Source organism: Hemiscyllium ocellatum, chromosome X (assembly GCF_020745735.1).
Source record: "Hemiscyllium ocellatum isolate sHemOce1 chromosome X, sHemOce1.pat.X.cur, whole genome shotgun sequence".
In the NCBI taxonomy this organism is placed as follows: domain Eukaryota; kingdom Metazoa; phylum Chordata; class Chondrichthyes; order Orectolobiformes; family Hemiscylliidae; genus Hemiscyllium; species Hemiscyllium ocellatum.
Window position 1 is genome coordinate 14,645,724 of NC_083453.1, and position 26,016 is coordinate 14,671,739.

The 26,016-nt window shown below is 43.4% G+C and overlaps 1 protein-coding gene across 8 annotated transcripts in view; it reads left to right on the forward strand.

Moving 5' to 3' along the window:
* Window positions 1–648: 648 nt before the first annotated feature.
* The window catches only part of ikzf4 (IKAROS family zinc finger 4), a 207,780-nt gene continuing 182,412 nt past the window's right edge, over window positions 649–26,016 (forward strand). For 2 of the 8 annotated variants that reach the window (XM_060820903.1, XM_060820911.1), the window contains exons 1-3: window positions 649–748; window positions 1,047–1,177; window positions 19,049–19,362. In XM_060820903.1, coding sequence (XP_060676886.1) covers window positions 19,354–19,362 — 9 coding nt within the window. In that variant the 5' untranslated portion in view covers window positions 649–748; window positions 1,047–1,177; window positions 19,049–19,353. The remainder of the gene's footprint in view (window positions 749–1,046; window positions 1,178–19,048; window positions 19,363–26,016) is intronic. The other 6 variants (XM_060820904.1, XM_060820907.1, XM_060820908.1 and 3 more) reach the window with 6 other exon arrangements.

Below are 26,016 nucleotides of genomic sequence, written 5' to 3' on the forward strand. Positions count from 1 at the left end.
ACTATCTTGTTTTTGTTTTGAAATAATTCTCATCTTGTCCACATTTTGGGGAATAGTGTAAATCACTGAATCCTCACTTTCCAATACTACACGCACTTATATCTGAATACAATTAATTTTGCGTTTTCGAAGCAAATTACTGCAGATGCTGGAATCTGGATTGGAAACAAGAAATGCTGGAGATCACAGCGGGTCATGCAGCATCCGTGGAGAAAGAGCAAGCTAACGTTTTGAGTCGAGATTACTTTTCATTTGAGCTCTGATGAAGAGTCATTTAAACTCAAAGTGTTAGCTTACTCTCTCTCCATTGGCTGCTGCCTGACTAATTTTGCGTTTTATTTGGCAACTGCCCTGTAATTTTGGCAAAGAATGTAATGTGTTCACTTGAATGTTTCCGTTAATATGAATGGACGGTTGCAGTGAATTCTTTTTGCAAAAGAAAATGATTTGTCAGTGTTTTTGTAAGTCAGACAGAATCTAATTTGATTTCCTCCAGGCTTCCAATCGCTCGCGTTGGTGTCAATTTCGATCAGTGTATCAGCGATCTGCTTGTTAACCTTGCTCTCGGTATGAATTGATTCGGTGGAGTTTGGCTACTCGCCCTGGTAGTGTTATGAATTTTTTTTGTCGTTCTGCTCGCTTCCCTGTTGCTCGGAAGTTATGGCGGAAGTTGTTCGCTGACTGGAATTCAATTGCTCGAAGCCGAGCGGAGGTAATGCTGCTGTATCTGTAAACGCTAATTTTTGAGGTAAAAACCGGCTTTTATTCAGTTCTGAAGCGAGTGTTTAAACACGAAATCAAACGGTACATAAAATGTCGGTCCGCGTCGCGCTGTCAAGCGAACGAACCCGCGGCCTAACATTTATTCACTATTATCTTCTGAGGGAGGAGGGTGGGAGTGTTTGTTTTGCAAATCTACCTGCTTCGGGAACAAATTCAGCAAACTTTGTTTGCTTTGTTTTCTGCGTTTTTACTGTAAAAATATAAAACGAGAAATGCAATGTTAAAGCTGCCCGCTTTTCGAGACGTTTGTCTCCTTTTCTCAGTCAACCGCACCTGCTACCGGAAGTCTTGCCTCTCCTTCGTGATCATTGGTGCCTCTGGGGAATTTGCGCTCACTGATTGGACGGCCACGCTATCGATCATCCAAGGGGCGGGACGGTTGGCGCAGTTAAGTGTGAGTTTGCAATAGGTTCTTAATCAAGGGAATGTGAATCTAATTTGGTAGAAAGTGAGGATTTGGCTCTCGTGGGATTAAAGATGTGATATTGCAGTCAGGGAATCCCTCTGAGGAGACTGCTGATGTCCTATATTATGGTTCTGAGTCCTAGAGCCATTGAGTGTTGCAGGTGTGCTGTTAGTCATGAAGATTCTCTCTTGTCTCCTCTTCTCCCCAACCCCCAATCACTCGAGAAGTTAAAGTCAACGACAGTGTGATCTCTGTTTATTCCACGGTCGTTGTTCAAAGTGCACCTAAATCCATCTGGTGAAGCTATTTGTGGCGTTTGATGCTTCACGCACGTATTTTAGTCCTCAGTATTCAAAATGTCTGGAATGAGGCCTTTTGTGTGACACCACATTCCTTGCCTGTTGGAATTCAATTTTAAAATCCATTGTCGAACGGAGTGGGGAATGTAATACGTAAATGTAACGAGCGATTATACACCCACATCCTAAATAGTGATACTTTTGTTCGCATTCTGCAGATAATATTATGGGATTGTAGGTCTGTGTACTGGTCACATCATTGCAAAAAAAATCCCCAAATATCCAGGGTAATTGTGAATACATTGTGTGAAGATGTCTCTTGCATACTGCAACTGCATTATATGCCCAGCATTTGTATGCAGTTAGAGTAGTGGGAAGCAATGACAATGCAGTCCTCTAATTTTTATGTAGAAGTAATAAGATAATGAATAAATCCTAACCTTATTTTCCTGAAATATGGTTATGCTTGCCTGATGACTAAACAGTTTTATTATTTTGATAATTGAACATTAGTTAAATACTATTATTGTAGCTTGCAATAGTAGAAGTTGTAAGAATGAGCTTTTAAGCATATTCTGTCGATTGTGACTGATTATCAAGAACTGACTGAGGCAGGGATGTTCGTAAATTATTTGTCTCCAAACCCTCAAAGTTTTAAGATTAAATAGTTGAGTTAAAAGTATGAGTGTTCTTCAAGTATAGGTTTTTTTAAAAATGGTCTACCTATCTACATCATAAACTCTTGCTGAGGTAATAAGACTTCCAGACTTGGCCAGGGCCACTATGTAATTCACTATTGACTGTGGAAACAAATACAAGTTGTTTTGCCTTCTGACTGTCAAATAACTTTCACTCGTCAAAACCCCAGAGCATGAATATTTGAACAAAGTAAGGTTGCTGGTGTATGGAAAAAAAACCCCTTAGGTTCAAAATAAATGCATATTATTTTAACTATTGGAAAGTATTGACATGGTGCTAGATATAATATTCTTTTATAGTTGTTTTCAGAAACTTGAAAAAAAAGTGCAAAGCTTCAGTAAGCTACCTGTGTAGACACAATGACCTGAGACTGAGCAATTTGACATGACCTTGTATAATGCTGCAGTGAGCATTTGTTAACTGTTTCAAGAATCATACAAAATGGCTACTTTAGCAGTGTTGGGTTATGTCCCTAAACTTTCTTTTGCATTGATGTGTTGTAAAGTCTGCCTTTAAGTGTTGGCAAATTTCACTGTCATTTTTGGAAACATGGGTGTAAAATGTTTTTGTCTTTTTCCTGAAGTATTTTGCTTCTTTACCAAGTAAATAGGTTGCTTTCTGATATCTGTATGTTGTGCATGTGATATAAAATGGCTGAGGATATGAGATACAGCAAACACTATCAGCCTTGACAACATCCTGGCTGTAATACGAAGACTTGTGATTCAGAACTGGCTACATCAGTAGTCAAGCTGTTCCAATACAACTACAGAACAGATAGCTACCCAACAATATGGAAAATTGCCCAGGTATGTCCTGTCTGCAAAAAGCAGAACAAATGCAATTTGGCCAGTTTACAACCCATTGGATGACTCTTGATCGTCACTAAAGTTATGGAAGGTGTTGTCATCAGTGCTATCTACTGTACTTAGACAGCAATGACCTCATGTGGAATTAACGAGCCTTGGCACCATTGAAGTCAATGGGAATTAGTGGGAGGTGGTTGAATATTGATTGGAAGATGGTAGTTTGAAGCTGATCATCTATGTTCCAGGACATTGTTACAGAAATTCTTCAGGGTCGTGTCCTAAGCCTAACCATCCTTATCTGCTGCACCCATAGACCTTCTTCCATGATGAGCTAAGAGGTGGGGACTTTGCTGATGCTTGCATAATGTTTAGTGTTATTCATAACTTGTCAAATACCAAAGCTGTCCATGGCTGCACTCATTAAGACCTGAATAACATTTGGCTTTGATCTAAGACATGAGCAACATTCACACCATACAAATGCTAGGGAATGACTTTTTCAACAGAAGAGAATGTAACCTTTTCTCCTTTTAACTTCAATAGTATTATCATTGCAGAAGCCCCCACTACTAGGATCCTGAGGGGTGACCATTGACCAGAATCGTAACTGGGCTAGCTCAATAAATATTGTGACTACAAGAGCAGGTTAGAAGAAAAATCCACCACAAAGTGGTCAGTTTGATTGTCACCCATATGTCGCCCTTAAATGTTCACTTCCTCCAACACTGACCCACCGTATACAACATCTACAGAATGTACTGCAGCAACTCTAGACTTCTTTGTCAGCATTTTGTAAATCTGAAACTTCGAACATCTAGAAGAACAAAGGCGGCAGGTACATGGGAACACCGCTTGTAAAGCCCTCTCCAATTCAGGGGGAGATGTTGACCTAATCATAATGTCACTGGATTAGTAATCTTAAAAACTTAAGCTAATGTTCTGGGGACATGGCTTCAAATCCTATTATGGCAACTAGCTGAATTTAAATTGAAAATTCTCTGTAATGGTGGCCGTTTGTTGTCTGTCTGTTTTGAGGGAAGGAATTCTGCCTTCCTTATCTAGTCTGATTACATGTAACCCTTAGGCTCGCTAACCATTGAAGAGTAATTCAGGATGGGAAACAAATTCTGACCTTGTCAGCGATAGGATATGACTATCAAAGAATTTTCAAAGTCTCTCACCATCCTACCTTGAAACTATATCACCATTCCATCACTGCTGCTGTGTCAGAATCCTGGAACTCCTTCCCTAACATCACTGTGACATTGCAGTCCATCTGGTAGAGGTAATGAAGTTTGAAGAAGGCACCTTCTTTGTCACCAACTTCTCAAGAGCAGTCATGGATGTTCTTGACTGTGATGCTCATTTTCTGAGAACAAAATTTGGAAAAAAAAGTAGTGCTTCCTCAAATGTTAGGGTTGAGTGTATTTGTTCAAATTTGACAGTGAAGGGAAGGATTATTCCAGGTGTGGTTAAGGTTGGTTTCTGCTTAATTTAGTTCAAGGAATGACAAGTTTATATTTGTGCCAAGACCAGTACCGAGAGCTAGTTGACTGCAATGTGTGTAGAAGCAACAATTTGACCATATGCTGCATTGATAGCCCTATTGCCAAGGGGATCGCATACTGTTTTAATGACTTAAATCCAGGGTTACTGAAGGATTATGTGAATATTACATATGCTAATTGAACAATGCTTATGTACCTGTATTAGATCGGTACTGTGAGGTGTACATGTTGCATTTGAACTCCAGTGTGCTGCTAACTAATTTATTTTCTATTGGTTTCTGTTGCTCTGGTTATTCAGATGTACATTCTTAATCTGTAAATTGAAGCCACATATATTTGCTGTGTGTTGGGGAGGCTAATTTCACCTAGCCCCACATACACACACATTTTAAAAGTATATATTTTAACATTATTTAGGTATTCCCTGAATCATCTATGACCACATGTTGATAAGTTTTGTAATGCAGTAGCTCCCATCTCCTGTTGCTACACTGCAGCATCTCCTTTTGGTGATTAGGAATAATTAGAATGTGGTAAATTTACATGGGCAATTTTCACAACAAATATGGCTGTAGGCATTTACTGTCCACATACAAATTTAATACATACTGTATTTGTTTCTGCAAACAGAAAGGAGAACTCAGTAATCATGATTAAAATTTACTGCTTTAATGTAAGCAGTGTTTTTAACCTATTAATTGCCTCATCTTATCTTCTTCTATAGAATGTGAGAATACTTTCTTTGAAAGTCATTGACCTGAAATGTTGTTAAGCGCTTTCAACAACATAATTTATTTTCAGACTTTACAACATCTGAAATATTTGCTTTTTGTTCTGTTTAATTCACTGTCACTTCTACAAATGTTTGTTGGTTGGAGTCATACCTGCCACATAGGAAGATGGCTGTGGTTGTTGGTCAGTCATCTTGGAGAGTCATACAGCATGGAAACAGACCCTTTAGTCCATGCTGAACATAATCCCAAACTATACTAGTCCCACCTGCCTGATCCTGGCCCATATCCCTCCAAACCGTTCCTGTTCATGTATCCATCCAAATGTCTTTTAAACATTGTAATAGGACCCACATCCACCACTTAAGTTCAGTCCACACACAAACCACCCTCTGTGTAAAACATTTCCTTTTGTGTCTTTTTTTAAAATCTCTCCTCTCATCTTAAAAATATGCCCCCAAACCTTGAAATTTTTCATCCTAGGGAAAAGACAACTACCATTAACACTATCTATCCCTCCTCATTATTTAATAAACTTCTATCGGGTCATTTCTCAATCTCTTGCGCTCCAGAGGGGGGATAAAAGTCGCCGCCTATCCAGCCTTTCTTTATAACTCAAACCTTCCATACCCAGCAACATCTGGTAAATCTCTTGTGAACCCTCTCGAGATTAATAATATTCTTCCTGGGCAGAACTGGGCACAGTATTTCCAAGCAGGCCTCACCAATGTCTTGTACAACCTCCAACATAACGTCCCAACTTCTATACTCAAAGGACTGAGCAATAGAGGCAAGCATGCCAAGCGCCACCTTAACCACCCTGTCTATATATGATACAAACTTTAAAGAATTATGTACCTGCGCCCCTAGGTCCCTCTGTTCTACACCACCACCCAAGGCCATACCATTAATTGTATAAGCCCTACCCTGTTTGTTGTACCAAATGCAGTACCTTGCATTTATCCAGATTGAGCTTCATCTGCCATTTTTCAGCTAATGACCCATTTGATTGGGATGTCAACTTCAGGACATTTCTACAGGAGTTCCTTAGGATGGTGCCCTAGGCCAACTGTCGTAAGCTGGACTTCTGCTTCCCTCCCTTCTTAAACAGGGGTGTTCCATTAGCCATTTTCCCATTCTCTGGGACCTTTCCTGACTTCAGTGATTCCTGATGGCTTGTAGAGGCATTGGTGACAATCTCCTCAGCTATTTCCTTTTGACCTCTCTCACTAATCTTCACCACATTCAATGCTTTTGTTTTGCTCTTATATTTTTCTTGACTTCCCTTGCCAAGCATGGTTGCCTCATCCTCCCCTTAATATGTTTCTTCTTCCTTGATGAATTTCTGCTCTGCCTCCTGAATTACCCCAGAAACTCCTGCCATTGCTGCTCCACCGTCTTCCCTGTTGGGCTCCCCTTCCAATCACCTCTGGCCAGCTCCTCCCTCTTGCCTCTGTAATTTCTGTATCTGTACTCCATTGTAATAGTGTTCCATCTGATTTCAGCTTCTCCCTCTCAAACTGCAGGGTGAATTCATCATATTATGATCATGGCCCCATAGGGGTTCCTTCAACTTAAGCTCCCTAATCAAGTCTACCTCATTACACATCACCAAATCCAGAATTGCCTGTTCCCTAGTGGGCTGTACCACAAACTGCTCCAAAAGACTATCTCGTAGACATTCCACAAATTCTGTTTCATGAGATCTGCTATCAACTGGATATTCCCAGTCCACCTGGAGGTTGAAGTCCCCTATGAGTATTGTAATAGTATCTTTCATATAGGCCTTTTCTATCCCCGGGTTATTTTCTTCCCCACATCCTGATTACTGCTCGGAGGCCTGCACACAACTCCCATCAGGGTCTTTGTTTTCCTTTGCGGTTCCTCAACTCCACCTACGTCGATTCTACGCCTTCCAACTTGACATCACTTCTGGCTATCAATTTAATTTTGCTTCTTACTAACAATGCAATCCCACTCCCTCTACCCATCTCCTAGTCTTTTTGATATGATGTGTAGCCTTGGGTATTTTAATTCCCAGCCCTAATCCCCAAGCAGCCATGTCTCTTTAATATCCACAACATTGTACCTGCCAATTTCAGTCTGTGCAACAAAGTTCATTTACCCTGTTTCATACACTGTGTGCATTTAAGTACAACATCTCAGTCCTGTGTTGACTGCCCACCTTCTCATGGTTGTCCCCTGACCTTCTGAGCCTGAAGTTAGATTCCTGATCCTTTCCATACTCTCTATCCTATTACTTGTTCTGGAAACTTTAAAAACCTCTGTAGTGCCCCCTTTAACATTTTCCATGCAACCAAACCCCCTACTGCACTATTTAGTTTTGAGCCCTACCTACAGCCTGAGTTATGAATTTTCCAGGACTCTGGTCCCAGCATGATTCAGGTGATCCGTTAGAACAGATTCTTCCTTTCCCTGGTACTGGTGCCAATGTTCCATGCATGTGAACTGTTTCTCCCACACTAATCTTTCAGCCATGCGCTTACCTCTTCAATCATGTTGACCCTGTGCCCATTTTCTCGTGACTCTGTTAGTAATCTAGAGATTTGATTTTTCAGTTTTGATTTTTAATTTAGCTGCTCATATTCCGTCAGCAGAACCTCTTTCCTCTCTCTACCTACAGAAACCACAACAACTGGATCTTTCTTCTCCTGCTCCAAGTTCCTCTGCAGCCCAGGTGAGACATCCTGAACCCAGGGAACACAGCCTCCTGGCCAAATAGAACAGTGTCTCTTCCCCTGAGTATAGTAACCCTGATCACAAGTACATGTCTCTTCACTTCGCCTCAACCAACCTATTAATTGGCTCCCTGCACTGTGGTGCAGTGGTCAATTTGCTCATCTTCCCACAGCCTCCAATCTCATCCGCACAGGGAGCAAGAATCTCAAACCTGTTAGACAAGCTCCTTCAGCACTACCTCCTGGATATCTCTACCTCCCCCACTGGTAGTCACATCCTCCTGTCTCTGAATGAATTTGAGGTAGTTTATTCTAAGGGATGTGATTGTACATTGCCTCGTGAAACAAACAGATAAATCGTTTACCCCCTGCCTAATGTGTCGCAGTGTTTGAAGCTCAGACTCCAGCTCATCAACTCTGGGCCAACATTTGCTGCAGGTGTGGTCACTCTGAACCACAGTGGGGTCCACCAGCTCCCACATCATGCAGGAATCATTATTCTGGCCCAGCATCTCTCTTTTAATGACTTAGTTCTTAATTTGATTTTTAAAAACGATGTCTTCACTGCAGCAAATTTAAAAAAGTGTGCAAGGAGCAGCATGGAGCATTATAAATGACCTTTTTTTAATACCTCACAAAAGCCTTTGACTTTGCCAACAGCAAAGGTTTGGCTGCCTTGGAAATGTGGCACCACCAGTCTACTTTGTGATGACATGCAAGCAGTGATCTTCCACTGAAGACTGAGTCAAGCAAGGTTCTGTCATATACCAATCCTATTTTCAATTTCCTCACTGCAATAGTGCACTTTAAACTCCATGTCTATGTCCAGTTTGCTGGAGGGAATCTACAGAACAGATGGGACAATCTCTAAAAATGAGTTACTCTGAAAGAGGTTATCGAAATTCAGTGTGCAGATGATGCTTGAATGCATGCATGCTCAGAAACTAAGCTCCAGCTCATTTTCTCATAAGGTTTGGTGAAGCAGTTGACAATGGGACTTCCACTAAACTCTTGGTGAACTAAGGTGGTCTTCCAATCACCTTGCACAATGTGACACCACCCTCCAATCAATTCAGAGCTCTTTGAGACCCAGGAAAATGTGGGCCATTGCCCATATCTTAGGGGCTGCCTCTTGATGAAGGCAGACAGATAACAAACCACCTCATTGCCTCCAGTGTCTCAGGTTGACTGAAAAAAGGTGGGACATGCAGTTATATGTCTGACACAATCCCCAAGACAACTGTTTTACTTGCAACTCTGTCCCAGCAGGAAAGAGGAAGTGTTTTCATGATGATCTTAAAACAACCCTGAAGAGGTCAAACATTGCTACTGGTGTATGGGAGTCTGTGATGTTTGACCAACCAAAATAGAGAAGGTTCATTTGGGAAGACACCAAACACATCAAGAGACTTTGGGAACATGTAGATATGAGGAATCTGAGAGCACACAAACAGCCGAATGCGTCCATAACTCGTCAAGCATCAGCTGCCCTTCAAACGGCAGAGTCAGCGGATTGCACGTTGGTCTGAGTAACCATCTCTGAATCCAGCAAATAGGAGTACAGGCAAGTCATTCTTGATACCTAAAGGATTGCCTGAGAAGGGAAAAAAATTACAGTCCTGTCTGTCCTTTCAAGCTTCAACCGTAAAGACCATTTGACCTGAAATGTTAACACTGCATGAAATAACTCCAGAGGCCAGTTTCCCCTCACCAAATCGCCCTTTATTGATATGGGGAACCCTTGACTCTGATCCAGCTCCCTCAGGAACTCTTATCAGGTCCACCTGGCTGACCTCATTATAATCACCAGATCCCTCTTCCTCCGAGTCTGAGGATATAGGCTAGTTCTGTTTTTGTTTTTAAATGTGGCTCCTCCTGGGCTGTTTTAACACCAGGTCGGGTTCCTCCAACTCCGCTTCTAATACAGGCGATGTGTAATGCACAGTAGCTCATCTCTTGCACCTGGAGCATTCTTCTCTTCAGGCAGCGAAGGCATCAAGGTGGCAATATCCGCCGTGTCCATCTATGATTCAGAGGTATCTTCAACACTTGACGGATGGGTTCTGCAGCAGTTGGAAAGGCAGTCAAGGAGCTAGGCGTGTTTTGTCCCCACACCTTTTTGAGAGTCTGTATTCTTCCACGTGCTTGTTCAGGAGTGTCGCACCTACCCAAACGTTATACGTTGCTGGACCTGACCTTGCGTCGGCCAAATGTTCCTCCTGTATCTAGGTGTATGTACGCTCTGCATTAGCCAAACTCCTGGATGTATATGTTATTGGGTGTTCCTCCCCATTGGGCCACCTACGAGCTAATACTACACCGATGCCTTACAAGGAGGTGTTGCATGTTAATACTAAATCTCACTCGGGATCATAGTATGTCTGTATCTTTTGAGGATGATAGCCTTCAGAGAAGTGAAAAACAGCTATCGTTTGGCTACGTGACCATTTCCAAGGCTGACCCTTTTTTTTTAAGGAGTTAATGTAAAGGTATCAGGATGGAAGCCAGGCTATCCATGAACTTTCTCTTACAGTTCGCCAATCCAAGGAATGGTCTCTGCTCCACTACAGCCTTTGGAGCCAGGGCACATTTGATTGCCCTCACGTCATCTTCCAATGTGTATAATCTGGTCTTGTCAACTCTATAGCCCAAGTACGTCACTTGGGCAACACCCATTTTACAGGCAGTACTCCAAATGGCAGTCTCATATATCAGTACAAACCCTTATGGTACCCTTAATTGTAGCATACTTAGATGAATCCTCATCTAACCACACTGCAAGTACGCATGGCTCGTGTCCACCTTTGTAAAGGACAGCCCCCTGTCAGCTCTACATATAGGGTATTTATCCAGCTGCGAAAAGCCGTTTACTGTTTGTTTAAAATCCCCACAAAGGTGAACCAACCCGTCTGACTTCACCATCAGTACAACCGGTGCTGCCTGTTATACAGACTGGACCGGTCTGGTGATTCCTTCACTTTCCAGCCTCCTGATATCTACATCTACTTTTGCCCATTGGGCAAATGGCACTGGAAGGGCGTTGCAGGATCATTGAATTGCTTCCAGGTCAACCTACAAGGTGACCTTGGTTGCTTTAATAGTTCCTAGACCTTCCTGAAAAGAATTCTGAGTTGTTCAATTTAGGCTTCATTCTGGCAGCCACTATCTAATCAAAAACTATTGAGCCAGTTGAGGTGAGACTTTCTCAACCAATTTCACCCCATTAAACTTAGACTCAAACCTTTTAGTAGAATCAGTGGTAACTGAACCTGCTGATTTTCATAAGAGACTGGAACCAAAGTTGTACCCTTTATCTGTGAAGGTTCCCCGATGTAGGTTCAGTCCAGCTGTGGTCTTGTGCAAAGAAAAGGGTAGGAGTCCAGAGTGAATTTTGTTCAAGACTAGTTTTGCAATCATTGGAATGGCCTCACCAGTATCAACCTCAATTAGAACTGGGTGACCATTTAACCAGATGTTTATTTTGATTTGCTTTGATTTGGATGTTGCAAAGCAATTTCACTGTTCCAAACCAGATGTAGGTGGGCTTTCCAGGGTGTGCAATCTCCTGGATACCAACCTATGAGTTCTCTTACTCAGTTTAGGTCTGGTGGGCCTCCTTTGCTATTTCGTGTCTGCATACCGCAGCAACTACAATGACTTGCTGGCCTAGACCCTAAAGAAAATATTAACTGTTTTGGACAAGGCGTAGCTTTGATTTGAGGTTTTGCTGCGGATTGGCCTAGAGTCCCTCTGTTCAGGATATGTGAGGCTATGGAATTGCCTCCACTCCAGTGGTATTCCCCAAGCTCAGTTGGACTGGCGAGGGTGTCCACTTCTATCAGGATATCATTGCAGCTGATGTATTCCACTTGCTGCATTTTCTATTGATAAAGTCAGTTGCAGTCCCTGTTTGAAGTCCAGTTGGGCTTCAATTAATACATGTTTTTTGCATGGCTGCATCATTAATCCCACATACCACATGGTCTCTAAGCATCTTAGTCAGGGTTAAACCAAAGTCACAAACCTCTGCCAGTCATCTTAACCTAGTCAAAAGTACCGACATAGATTCCTCTGTTCTCTAATTGCCGAGTAAAGTTGATCTCTGAATTAGAGGAAGCTTGGGGTCACAATATTCCTTAACTAAATCCATCAACTCTTCACAGGTTTTAACATCTGGTATCTCAGGAAACATTAGACACCTAATAACCGAAAATGCTAGGGGGCCACAAACTGTCAGGAGAATTACTTGTTGCTTTTCATCTACCCGAATGTCATTTGCCCTAGAAAAATTAATGCATTATTTCTACATACTGGGCCCAGTCTTCAGAAGGATTGAACAAGTCAAGCTTCCCAAATAACTGCATAATATCAGAAATGCTTACCCCAACTCAAAAATGAATGCTGCGAGTACATTTCTTCAGGAAATACTTTTTTTCTCACATTGCCACTGAAATAACTCCACAGAGGCCAGTATCCCTTCACTAAGCCACCCTTTATTTAGCCTGGAGAATCATTGCCACTGATCCAGCTCCCTCAGAGTCTGCTCTGAGTGAGCAGAACCTCTGACACTCCTGTTTGTTTATTTTCTGACCAACCTGTTCAGAAACGTTAGTACGCATCTCTAAAGCAAGTAGGCCTTGAACCAAGGTCTACTGGCTGAGAGGTAGGGACACTACCATTATGCCACAAAATCCTAATAGAAGTCCATTGTTGGACTGAGAGGAAGCTGGAGCACCTGGAGAAAATCCATGTGGATGCTGGGAGAATGTGCAAACTCTGTGTAGACAGTCAGCCAATGCAGGAATCAAACCTGGATCCCTGGTGCTATGAGGCAGTAGTGCTCGCCACTGAGCTACCTTTTTAACCAGGTTTCAGGATTACTTGTCCAGTGATATTACCATTAAACCACAACCTCCCAAAAATTTAATCTATTTTTCTAATCAATTTGTTCAGAGATATAATCTCACACCTCCTGGAGCAGGTGGGACTTGAACCTGGGTCTTTCTGTGTCGGGGTAGGGACATTACCACTGCGCCACAAGATGGTCTAGTGTTTCTGTTTGTTTTTTTTATTTTAGTAATCAATTCACAGTTTACAAAACAATTAATGTTAACAGCTGTATACAGAGAAACAGCAATTTTATGAGGGAGAGGAGCAGCAAAGCCAGGCCCCAAACTCCACTGTTCAACCAGTTTTCAGGGAAATGAGGACAAACCTCAAATCCTAGTTTCCATCATTACAAAACCGTAATAATGACATTTGTACATATGACAGTCTAATTACATTAAAAAAAGTTCAAACATGTGCAGGTTAGGTGAATTGACCACGCTAAATTGCCTGTAGTGTTAGGTGAAGGGATAAATGTAGGGGAGTGGGTCGGTGTGGACTTGGGCCAAAGGGCCTGTTTCCACACTAAGCAATCTAATCTAATATAATACCGACCCCGAGCTAGCCCCTTGTCCCTCCCACCTTCTGGCCACTCTAAGGCAGCCCGCCCTTGCGCCCCTACACCCCTTCCTGCTCTCGGTCCATCCCATGCTCCTTCCGGCTCTCTGTCCGCCCTGACACACCTTTCGACCACCTCTAGGACAGCCTGTCCTGCTTCCCCAACCTCCAGGACAACAGTGGTCAGGATGTCCTACCCATCTTCCAGCTTCCCTAACTGCCCTTCGTACCTTCTGGCCACCTCTGGGACAGCCCGCCCAGGGTGACAGCGCTGAGAGTACTTCTGTTTATATCTGTCAGCCAGCACTCCCTGATTGTGACTGATACCCCAGTTCAATCGGGGAACTTACTCTGAGGTCCATCTGGCTGACCTCCTTACGTCATTGCACTTTATTTCTCCACTACTACTTGATCCACTAAGTATTTCCAATATTTTCAATTCTATTGCTCTTTTTGTTTCCTTTGAAGGAAACAATGAAAAATGATTTTCCAAATGATTGTCATGACATTATTAGACTTTCTGACTCTTGGGCAATGGTACAACAGCACAGTTGTTTTTCAAAATGCCATACTTTGACTCTGGTAGGGGAACAAATAAGATTTAAGCCATTAATGCATGTAATTTTGTTAGAAACTTTCAGATATATTAGTGCACATTCTCCCCATATTTGCATGGGTTTCTTTCTGATGCTCCGTATCCTCCCACAGTCCAAAGTTATGCAGGTTAGATGGATTGGCCATACCAAATTGCCTACCGTGTCCAGGGATGTGTAGGCTAGGTGGATTAGCTATGGGGAATGCAGGGTTACAGAGATGGGATGGGTCTGGGTCTGAGTCTGAGACAGAGTCTGATGCTGTTCAGAGGACTGGTATGGACTCAATCGGCCGAATGGCCTGTCAGGATGCTACGGTTCTAATATTTTGTTTTACCAGTTTTGTGTTTAGTATACTAATGGCATACAGTTGACGTCAGTGAAACTTGATCAAAGTGTGCAAATCCAGTGGAGCAAAGCACTTGCCTTGCGCCCTCGTTGTATAGAATTCCAGTGATCCAAAACATTTCCCATTCATTCCCATTGTAAAGAGCTCCTCATTCATGCATAAAAGGTTTTCCTCCCCCACCCCTTCCAAAAAAACATTTTCTGCATCTGAAAACTCTGTACTACTGCATTTTACCCAGAAACATTCGAGAAGCCTCATCATTTTTTTTGTGCTTTTTTTTTTGAATTGTTCAATGATTCAATGGACTATCAAGTACAGACTTGCAAGCTATTACCTTTCATTTTAACTAAAATTCCTGATCCCAATGAAACTAGCTTTTAGAAAAATGTTATGCACTTCAGTCGATTCATCTGTTGTACAGTGGGACTTCATTATGTAAATGGTTCTATTGGAACACATTTTGCAGCCCTGCCCCATTTGTGCCCATCTTTTTCAGCAAGTACATTGGTGCTATTTGCATATGTAAGCAAGGGAATTAGGAACATCAGTGAAGTTGAAGGTTGAATAAGATTTTAAAGAACATTGCTGGCATTCACATTGTGCTTTTAATGTAGAAATATTGGCCATGGTGCTGTTGGTTTAAAACAGCATACAAATTGTTGGGTAGAGGGAAAGGGTGAATAAGATCTGAGCTTTATGGATTATCTTGAGGACAGGGAGGTGCAGTGGCAGAGGGGTTTATGGAGGGGAATTTGAGTGTGGGGCCCAAACAACTGAATGCAGAAGTGAAGGAGAAAGTAAGTCTCTATGATGGAAGGGGATTAGGTTAAAATCTTAGTTCTGAGCCAAACTAAGTGTTGACTTTTAAGGCCAAGCCTCCCTTTCCTCTCTTTATAGGCTTTAAATGTATTGCTTCCCAAATCTGCACCCACCTTTACAATGAATCCATGTTTGAATTCCACAGAAATGGAACAGTTTTGAAAACAAATAGCATTGTCTGCTTCCTGATGAAGGGCTTATGCCCAAAACGTCGAATTTCCTGTTCCTTGGATGCTGCCTGACCTGCTGCGCTTTTCCAGCAACACATTTTCAGCTCTGTGATTCTTTACCCTGCTTGACTTCTCTGCAGCCTTTGATTGGTTCGACCATCCCATCATCTTCCAAATCCTCTGTTATTATGCAGTTCAGTCATTTTTAAAATTGTTCACAGGATGAGGACATTACTGGCAGGGCCAATATCTTAAACCCCACTCCCAAATATTTTGGAGTTGACCATGTTGCTGTTGGTTTATAGTCTCATGTAGGCCAAACCAAAAAAGGCAGATTTCCTTTAAAGCGTGTTTATTGAACTAAACTGGCTGAACTTATTAGTGGAATTTATATTCTACCAGTTGGACTTGACCTCCTGGACTACTCGTTTACTGTATTAGCACAATGCCACTGTCTCCACCGTGGAACAAGTTTCAATGCTGGATTATACTTTGGCCTATCGTGATGTAGCCAGACCATCTCCAGCAATTATTCCTCTTTCTAGCTCTGCGATCCTTGGCCCTTTTCTTCCTCATCTATATGCTGTCACCTGCGCAAACTCATCTTAAGACCTACAGGCAGCTTCCACCTGTTTGAGCCCTTCCAGTTACTTGAGTGACACTGAAGGAAAATTTGGATGCATTCAAGACAGTTAACTTTTGGAAATGTCAGCAATCAGCACAAACTCCACACTCAACCACTAATTCCAACTCCTATCCCAAATCCAAAAATGATGGTTCATATAAGGGGTTATTAACCACATTTGAGATAACCCCATGTAATATGGGAAAAGCCAAAATGAGGAAGCAAGCGAACTGCAGTTACACCCTCCTGTTAGAGCTGTGCAAAGGCATCTCGGTAGGTGATGAGGTGTGATTACCAATATAGTAAGTTTACTTGGCAATCTCCGTTATAACTATAGACATGGAGAATCTATTTATTTTAGAATGATAAAGCACAGAAGAAACCCATTTGGCTTGCTTTCTGCAAGAGCAATTTATCAAATTGCACTTTTTCTCCTCAGCCCTGCAACTGTTTTCTTTTCAGATTCCTTTTCAAAGTTCCCTTTAAAATCTGCTTCCACCACACTCCGGCATTCAATTCCAGATCCAAGTGATTCACTGCATAATTTCACCATTACTGCATTTGTCCATCACATTACATTGGTGTCCTTTTGTTTTTTGGTGCTTTCACCAGTGCAACCAGTTTCATCCCACATATGCAATGAAGTTGTTTTGGATTTGAAAACTTCTTGATTTATCTGTTACACAATGAATATAATTTCAAGTTTTTTTTCATATTCTCTTGGGACATGGGCATCACTGGCTGGGCCAGCATTTATTGCTTGTCCCTATTTGCCATTAAGGTGTTAGTGAGCTGCCTCCCTGAGCCACTGCAGTCCATGTGCTGCAGGTAGACCGACAATGCTGTTGAGGGTATTCAAGGACTTTGAGCCAATGAGACTGAAGGAACTGCACTTAGAATGGTTAGTGCTTGGAGGGGAGCTTGCAAGTGATGGTGTTCCCATGCATCTACTGTCCTTGCTCTTCCAGATGGAAATAGTCATGTGTTTGGAAGGTGCTATTGAAGGAACCTTGCTGAATTTCTGCAGTGCATCTTCTGGATGGTACACACTGGTGCTACTGAGTGTCGATGATGGAGGAAGTGGTTGTGATGCCAGTGAAGTGGACTGCTTTCTCCTGGATGCTGTCAAGCTTCTTGAGTATTATTAGAGCTGCACTCATCGAGGCAAATAGGGAACATTCCATCCCACTCCTGACTTGTGCGTAGTAAATGGTGGACAGGCTTTGTGGAGTTGGGAGGTGAGTTATTCGCTGCAGTATTTCTAGCCGTGTCTTGTAGCCACTCTGTTTACATGGCTAGTCCAGTTGGTTTTCTGCTCAATGGTAAACCCCGCCCCCAAGATGTTGGGGAATTCTGATTGTCCCTTGACATTCAGTGGTGTTACCGTGATTAGATTGCCTGACATTTGTGTGATGTGAATGTTTGTCAATTGTAAGCCTAAGCCTAAATGTTATCCAGATGTTGTTGAATTTGAATATGGACTGCTTTAGTATCTGAGGGTGATGCTTGAGAGTTGAGTTTCAGACTGGAGGTCTGTGACCAGTGGAATGCCACAAGGATCGGTGCTGGGTCCACTGCTTTTTGTCATTTATATAAATGATTTGATTGTGAACATAGGAGGCCTGGTTAATAAGTTGGCAGATGGTGTGGCGGACAATGAAGAAAGTTACCTCCGATTACAACAGGACCTTAATCAGAGAGGCTGATGTACCGAGCACTGGCAGATGGAGCTCAGTGTAGAGGTGCTGCATTTTGGAAAGGCAAATCAGGACAGGAGTTGTACACCTTAATGGTAAGGGCTTGGAGATTATTGCTGAACAGAGACCCTGGAATGCAGGTTCATAGTTCCTTGAAAGTAGAGTTGTAGGTAGACCAGATAGTGAAGAATTCATTTGTTATGCTTGCCTTTGTTGGTCAGAGAATTGAGTATAGGAGTTGGGAGGTCATGTTGCAGCTGTACAGGATATTGGTTAGGCCACTTTTGGAATGTTGTGTTCAGTTCTGGTCTCCCTGCTGTCTGAATGATGTTGTGAAACTTGAGAGGGTTCAGAAAAGATTTACAAGGATGTTGCCAGGGTTGGAGAATTTGAACTATAGGGAGAGGTGAATAGGCTGGGGTTGTTTTCCCTGGAGCATCAGAGCTTGAGGGGTGACCTTTGTACAAATTTATAAAATCTTGAGGAGCATGGATTGGGTAAATAGACAAGGTCTTTTCCCCAGGGTGGGGGGAGTCCAAAACTAGATGGCATAGGTTTAAGATGAGAGGGGTAAGATTTAAAAGGGACCTAAGTGGCAACCTTTTTCATGCAGAGGGTGGTGCGTCTATGGAATGAGCTGCCAGAGGAAGTGGTGGAGGCTGGTGCAATTACAACATTTTAAAGGCACCTGAATGGATTTATGAATAGGAAGGGTTTAGAAGAATATGGGCCATGTGCTGTCAAATGGGACTAGATTAATTGGTTGGCTTGGGTGAGTTGGACCAAAGGGTCTGTTTTCATGAGGTACAGCTCTATGATTGAGTTGTGAATGATGGAGAAAGTGAGGACTGCAGATACTGGAGCTCAGAGCTCAGAGCTCAGAGCCGAGAGTGTAGTGTTGGGAAAAACACAACAGGTCAGGCAGCATCCGAGGAGTAGGAGAATTGATGTTTCGGGTATAAACCCTTCATCAGGAATGAGACACGTGGGTCGGGGCTGAGAGGTAAATGGGAGGGGGTGGGCTTTTGGGGAAGATAGCTGAGAAAGCAATAGGTGGATGAAGGGGAGGGAGAAGATAATAATAGGTCGGGGGGTGCAGTGCAGAGTTGGAGGCTTGGGAATGGGATAATGTTGGGGGAGGAGAAATGAGGAAACTGTTGAAATCTGCATTTATCCCATGTGTTTGCAAAATCCCAAGGCAGAATATAAGGCATTCTTCCTCTCGGGTGGTGATGGTTTGGTGGTGGAGGAGTCCCAGGCCTGCATGTTCTTGATGGAGTGGCTGGACCCATCTATCACTCTTTTTCTCTCCCTTTCCACCCCCCCCCCCCCCCCCCCCCCCCCCCAACCCCCACCCCCACCCCCCAACGACCTATCGTCTTCTCCCTCACTTTCATCTACCTATCGCTTTCTCAGCTATCTTCACCCAAACCTCAGTCCTGACCAACACGCCTCATTCCTGATGAAGAGCTTATGCCTGAAACTTTGATTCTTCTGCTCCTCGGATGCTGCGTGACCTGATGTGCTTTTCCAGCACTACACTCTCGATGCTGAATTGTGATTGATGCTGAACGTTGTACTGCCAGCAGCGAACAACCCACCTCTGATCCTACTGGAGGAAGGTCTTTGATGAAGCAGCTGAAGATACTACCCTGAGTAACTTCTGCATTGCTGTAGTGGAGCTGAGATGACTGACTTCCAACGACCACAACTGCCATTTTATGTACCAGGTATGACTCTAACCAGCAGACAGAATTTTTGCCATGATCCCCAGTGTCTCCACTTTTGCTAGGGCTCTCTGATGCCGCACTTGGTTAAATGCGGCTGTGGTGTCAAGGGCAGTCACTCTCCCCTCACCTCTGGAATTCAGTTTTTATTTTGTCCATGCTTGAACCAAGGCTGGAATGAGGTCAGGAGCTGAGTGGCCCTTGTGGAATCCAAACTGGGTGTCACTGGGCATGTGCTGCTCATTGAACCAGGATTGATTCTGTGGCTTGATGGGGCTCATGTAGGACAGTGGTAGTGTCCTCAGAACACATCCAGGGATGGTGATGGTAATGGGATATTGTCTCTAAAGGTATGATTCCATGTGTGTGACTATGTCAGGCTGTTACTTGACTAGTCTCTGAGACAGCTTTCCCAATTTTGGCACTAGCTGTCAAAAAAGCAGTAAATCAGTTCAAGGAGGGGGATAAACAAGTAAAATGAATGGCTCTTTACTACAATGCATGTAGTATTGGGAAGAAAATAAATGAGCTAACAGCACAAATAGATGTTCATGAATATGATCTTGTAGACATTACAAAGGCATAATTACAAAGAGATCAAGGCTGGGAACTATTCCAAGGTATGTGACTTTTGAAAAGGACAGGAAGGAAGGGAAGTGTGGTGCGGTAGCTCCAGTACTAGATGGGATAAGTGCAATGGCAAGAAACTATCAAGGATCAGAAGTTGTAGAATCAATATGGTGGATATAAGAAATAACAAGGGGAAGAATATGCTGGTGGGAGTAATCTCTAGGCCCCCGAGCAGGAGTTATACCGTAGAACAAAGGATAAATTGGGAGAGGAGGAAATGAATATAATAATGATCACAAGATAAAATGTACCAGGGAAATTAATTGGGATAGGGCTGATAAATCCATTGAATCTTAGGTTGCCTCTGAGGATTTTAAAAGTAATGGCTATGGAGAGCGGATGTACTGGTAGTAGTCTTCCAAGAATCCTTAAATTCTGGAAAAGTCCCAGAAGAATGAACACTGCCAGACTAACACTTCTTTTTTATTTTTAAGTTAATTTGCCTGTATTTACTGATTTTTTTTTTCTTAACGATTATTATTGGGAAAATGTTAGAGACTGTTATAAAGCATGCAATAGCAGAGCCTCGTAACTTTGTAGTACCGAATAGCTTGTGACTTCAGCTTGTAGACTGGAACTACAGATAGTTCCTTCCTGAAGCTATTATATACCTATTTAAATGTACTCAGCTTTAAGTAACCTCTTCAGGGTTTAACCTCCACATATCTGTTTTAGGATTAATACTAACTCTTCACTCCTGGGTTACCTTTGATTCTTGAGAGCACTTTCCTACGACACCATACTGTTTCAAAAACTTAACAGGCCTGCCCAACTCAGTCAAAAGTCTTCCTCTCTAAGGTATAGACTTTTCCATTGAGCGTAAAACAAAAATCAAGTTCCAGAACTCTAACAAACCTCGTGGCCCCATTATTTACCACACTGGGTCGCAAATCCATCTAAATAAGCAAAAACCCATTAGTAGTGCATAAAACCCATACGCTTTAAAGCTGGACTTCCTTGGTTTTTAAAAGAAAATAGTTACAGAAATACTTGCAAGTTAGTAATTAACTTCACTAATTACTAACCCAAAAGTCAGAAACCCAAATTTAAAAAAATAAATCCTGCAGTTGACGGCACAGTGGTGATAATGTTTTAGAACTATAAGATAGAATCCCTATGGTGTAGAAGCAGGTTATTTCAGCCCATCAAGTCCACACTGAGCCTCCGAAGAGCATCCTACCCAGATCTTACCCCCCCCGCCCCGGCCACCCTATCCCTGCACTTCCCATGGCTAACCCCCCTAATCCTGGATTAGTGGTGCTGGAAGAGCACAGCAGTTCAGGCAGCATCCAAGGTGCAGCAAAATCGATGTTTCGGGCAAAAGCCCTTCATCAGGAATAAAGGCAGTGAGCTTGAAGCATGGAGAGATAAGCTGGAGGAGGGTGGGGGTGGGGAGAAAGTAGCATAGAGTACAGTAGGGGAGGGGATGAAGGTGATAGGGCAGGGAGGAGAGAGTGGAGTGGATAGGTGGAAAAGGAGATAGGCAGGTAGGCCAAGTCCGGACAAGTCATGGGGAAAGTGTGAGCTGGAAGTTTGGAACTAGGGTGAGGTGGGGGAAGGGGAAATGAGGAAACTGTTGAAGTCCACATTGATGCCCTGGGGTTGAAACGTTCGGAGGCAGAAGATGAGGCGTTCTTCCTCCAGGCGTCTGGTGGTGAGGGAGCGGCAGTGAAGGAGGCCCAGGACCTCCATGTCCTCGGCAGAATGGGAGGGGGAGCTGAAATGTTGGGCCACGGGGCGGTGTGGTTGATTGGTGCGGGTGTCCCGGAGATGTTCCCTAAAGCCCAGTCTCCCCAATGTAGAGGAGACCACATCGGGAGCAATGGATACAATAAATGATATTGGTGGATGTGCAGGTAAAACTTTGGATGTGGAAGGCTGCTTTAGAGGTGAGGGAGGAGGTGTGGGCGCAGGTTTTACAGTTCCTGCAGTGGCAGGGGAAGATGCCAAGATGGGAGGGTGGGTTGTAGGGGGGCATGGACCTGACCAGGTAGTCAGGGAGGGAACGGTCTTTGCGGAAGGCGGAAAGGGGTGGGGAGGGAAATATATCCCTGGTGGTGGGGTCTTTTTGGAGGTGGCGGAAATGTCGGCAGATGATTTGGTTTATGCGACGGTTGGTAGGGTGGAAGGTGAGCACCAGGGGCGTTCTGATGACGGGCTTTTGCCCGAAACGTCGATTTCGCTGCTCCTTAGAACATAGAACATAGAAAGATACAGCGCAGTACAGGCCCTTTGGCCCTCGATGTTGCGCCGACCGAATCCTACCTAACCTACACTAGCCCAATAACCTCCAAATGCCTATCCAATGCCCGCTTAAATGACCATAAAGAAGGAGAGTTCACCACTGCTACTGGCAGGGCATTCCATGAACTCTCAACCCGCTGTGTAAAGAATCTACCCGTAACATCTGTCCTATACCTACCACCCCTTAATTTAAAGCTGTGTCCCCTAGTAACACCTGACTCCATTAGCGGTAAAAGGTTCTCAGTGTCGACCCTATCTAAACCCCTAATCATCTTATACACCTCTATCAAATCTCCCCTAAACCTTCTCTTCTCCAATGAGAACAGCCCCAAGTGCCTCAGCCTTTCCTCATAAGATTTTCCTACCATTCCAGGCAACATCCTGGTAAACCTCCTCTGCACTCGTTCTATAGCTTCCACATCCTTCCTATAGTATGGCGACCAAAACTGCACACAATACTCCAGATGAGGCCGCACCAGAGTCTTATACAGTTGCAACATGACCTCAGGACTCCGGAACTCAATTCCTCTACCAATAAAGCCCAGTACACCATATGCCTTCCTCACAGCACTATTTACCTGGGTGGTAACTTTCAGAGATCTGTGTACATGGACACCAAGATCCCTCTGCTCATCCACACTACCAAGTAGCCTACCATTAGCCCAGTAATCCATCTTCTTGTTACTCCTACCAAAGTGAATGACTTCACACTTAGCTACGTTGAATTCCATTTGCCACATTTCTGCCCAGCTCTGCAACTTATCTATATCCCGCTGTAACTTACCACTTCCTTCCTCACTATCCACAACTCCACCGACTTTTGTGTCATCCGCAAACTTGCTTACCCAGCTTTCAAGCCCTTTCAGATCCTTGTGGTACACCGCTAGTAACTGCACTCCAAGATGAACATAGTCCATCAACTACTACCCTCTGTCTCCTTCCAGCCAGCCAATTCCTAATCCAAACCTCTAATGTATCCTCAATGCCATACCTCCGTAGTTTTAGCATTAGCCTACCATGGGGAACCTTATCGAACGCCTTACTAAAATCCATATACACAACATCTACTGCTTTACCCTCGTCCACTTCCTTAGTCACCTTCTCAAAGAACTCAATAAGGTTTGTGAGGCACGACCTGCCCTTCACAAAACCATGCTGGCTATCCTTGATCACGTTATTCCTATCCAGATGTTCATAAATCTTATCCCTTACCATTCTCTCTAAGACTTTGCCTACCACTGAAGTCAGACTCACTGGCCTATAGTTACTAGGGCTATCCCTACTCCCTTTCTTGAACAAGGGGACCACATTCGCTATCCTCCAGTCCTCTGGTACTATTTCTGTTGACAATGACGACATAAAAATCCAGGCCAATGGCTCTGCTATCTCCTCCCTAGCTTCCCATAGGATCCTAGGGTAAATGCCATCAGGCCCAGGAGACTTATCTATTTTCATCCTCTCCAATATTCCCAGAACCTCTTCCCTGCATATTTCCAGGCCATCCATTCTAATCATTTGGATGCTGCCTGAACTGCTGTGCTCTTCCAACACCACTAATCCAGAATCTGGTTCCCAGCATCTGCAGTCTTTGTTTTTGCCTCGTTGATTATAACCCCCTCATCCACCTTGTCTGCACCTCCCTCGACATGACAGGACCCGTTAGTATGGCCAATTCCCTTTACACATTTCAGACTATGTGAGAAAACGGAGAATCTGGCCGAAAGCCCTGCAGACCCTGGGAAAATGTGCAAATTCCCCACAAATAGTCACCCGAGGGTGGAATCAAACCTGGGTTCCTGGAGCTGTGAGGTAGCAGTTCTAATCTCTGAGCCACTGTGCGCCATGGTGGACTTATTTGTAAAATAGTATTCGTTTTTGTTTTGAGCCTAAATGTAAACACATGTATTGGCTGCAGGCATAGGTTATTTGGCCCTTTGAGCCTGTTCGACTGTTCAGTATAATCCTGACTAACCTAATTGAGGGCTCAACTCCAATTTTGTGCCTGTCACTCATAATCAATGTTGATCATTAGTTTAACTCTGCTTTTAATACATTTAATAATTGAACCTCCGCTGCTCTCAGGAAGAGAGCACCAAGCACTAATGGCCCATTGAGGGGGAGGTGAAGTTCCTGACCTTTTGTCTTAAATGGGAGGCCACTAATTTTAAACTATCCCCTACTTCTAGACTTGTCCAAATTGGAACGCATCTACTCTGTTAAGTTCCCTCAAGCTCTTTGTTTCAATAAAGTCACCCCTTATTCTTCTAAACAGCAACGTAGGCCCAACTTGTTCAATATTTTCTCATCAAATAACCATTCTATTTCAGTGTCAGTTGAGTGAACTTTCTCTGAACTGCTTCTAATACTATCATAACCTTCATTAAATATGAAGGCAAAAACTCCAGATGCGCTCTCACTGAGGTCCTGTATAAATATGGCAGCACATCTGTACAATTTCCCCTTGAAATTAAATACTAACGTTCCATTTGCCTTTGTAATCACTTTTTTTTTAAAATAGTAATGTGTGTAATATTTGTGTTGCTCGCTGGCTGTGAATATTTATTGTCAGGATTAGAGTGGTGCTGGAAAAGCACAGCAGGTCAGGCAGCATCTGAGGGGCAGGAAAAATTGACGTTTCGGGCAAAAGCCCTTCATCAGGAATTTTAGATTTATTATCCATCCCTCGTTGCCCATGAGCAGCAGCTGTGGTAAACTGCCTCCTGGAATCACTCCAGTCCATTTGCTGTAGGTATATCCACAATGCCATGAGGGAGAGACTTCCAGGTTTTAACCTAACGGCACGGAAAGAATGGCAATATATTACCAAATGAGGGTCATGACTGACCTGGAGGGGATCTTGATGGTGGTTTTCCCCTGTATTTGCTGCCTTCATCCTTCTAGATGGTCGTGGTCATGGGTTTGGAAGGTGCTGTTTGGTGAGTTTCTGCAGTGCATCATGTGAATAGTGCACACTGTTGCTACTGAGCAAGAGGGGAGGCGATGACCAAGTGGTTTTATCGCTGGACTGTTAATCTAGAGACCCAGTTAATGTTCTGGGGACCTAGGTTCGAATAACATCATGGCAGATGGTGGAATTTGAATTCAATAAAAATCTGGAATAAAGAGTCAAATGACGACCGTGAATTCATTGTCAGTTATCAGGAAAAACCCATCTGTTCACTAATGTCCTTTTAGGGAAGGAAATCTGCCATTCTTATCTGGTATGGGCGAGGTGTGTCTCCAGGCCCACAGCAATGGGGTTGAGTTTTAACCGCCCTCTGGGATTGGTAATGCTGGCCTAGCCAGCAACATCCTCATTCATCCCTTCAATGAATAAAACAAATTGGTTTTAGAGGGAGTGAATGTTTGTGCCTTGTAGGTGGTGTACATGAATCAGAAGATGAGGATTCCCAGCCTCTGACCTGCTCCTGAAATTATTTTATTTATATGATTGGTCGCATTGAGTTCCTGTTCAATGGTAACCTTCAGAATGTTGATGGAGGTTTCAGTGATCACCAGTGCCGTCCATTTAAATGTTGAGAGGTGCTGGTTTGGTGGTGGTTTTTTTTTCCTTCTTTCCTTTCCCCTTTCCCCTTTCCTTCCCCTCAGAGCACACTGAATGTGGGCAGCTGGTCCAGAGTCAGTCCCCTCCCCTCTGACACAATCAAGAGGAGAGTTTTCTCTCGCGCTCTCTCGCGCTCTCTCGTGCTCTCTCGCTCTCACTCTCCGTGCGCGTGCTCTCTCTCATCCAGCTCTGAGTGAACAGGATGTCTGACATTCCGT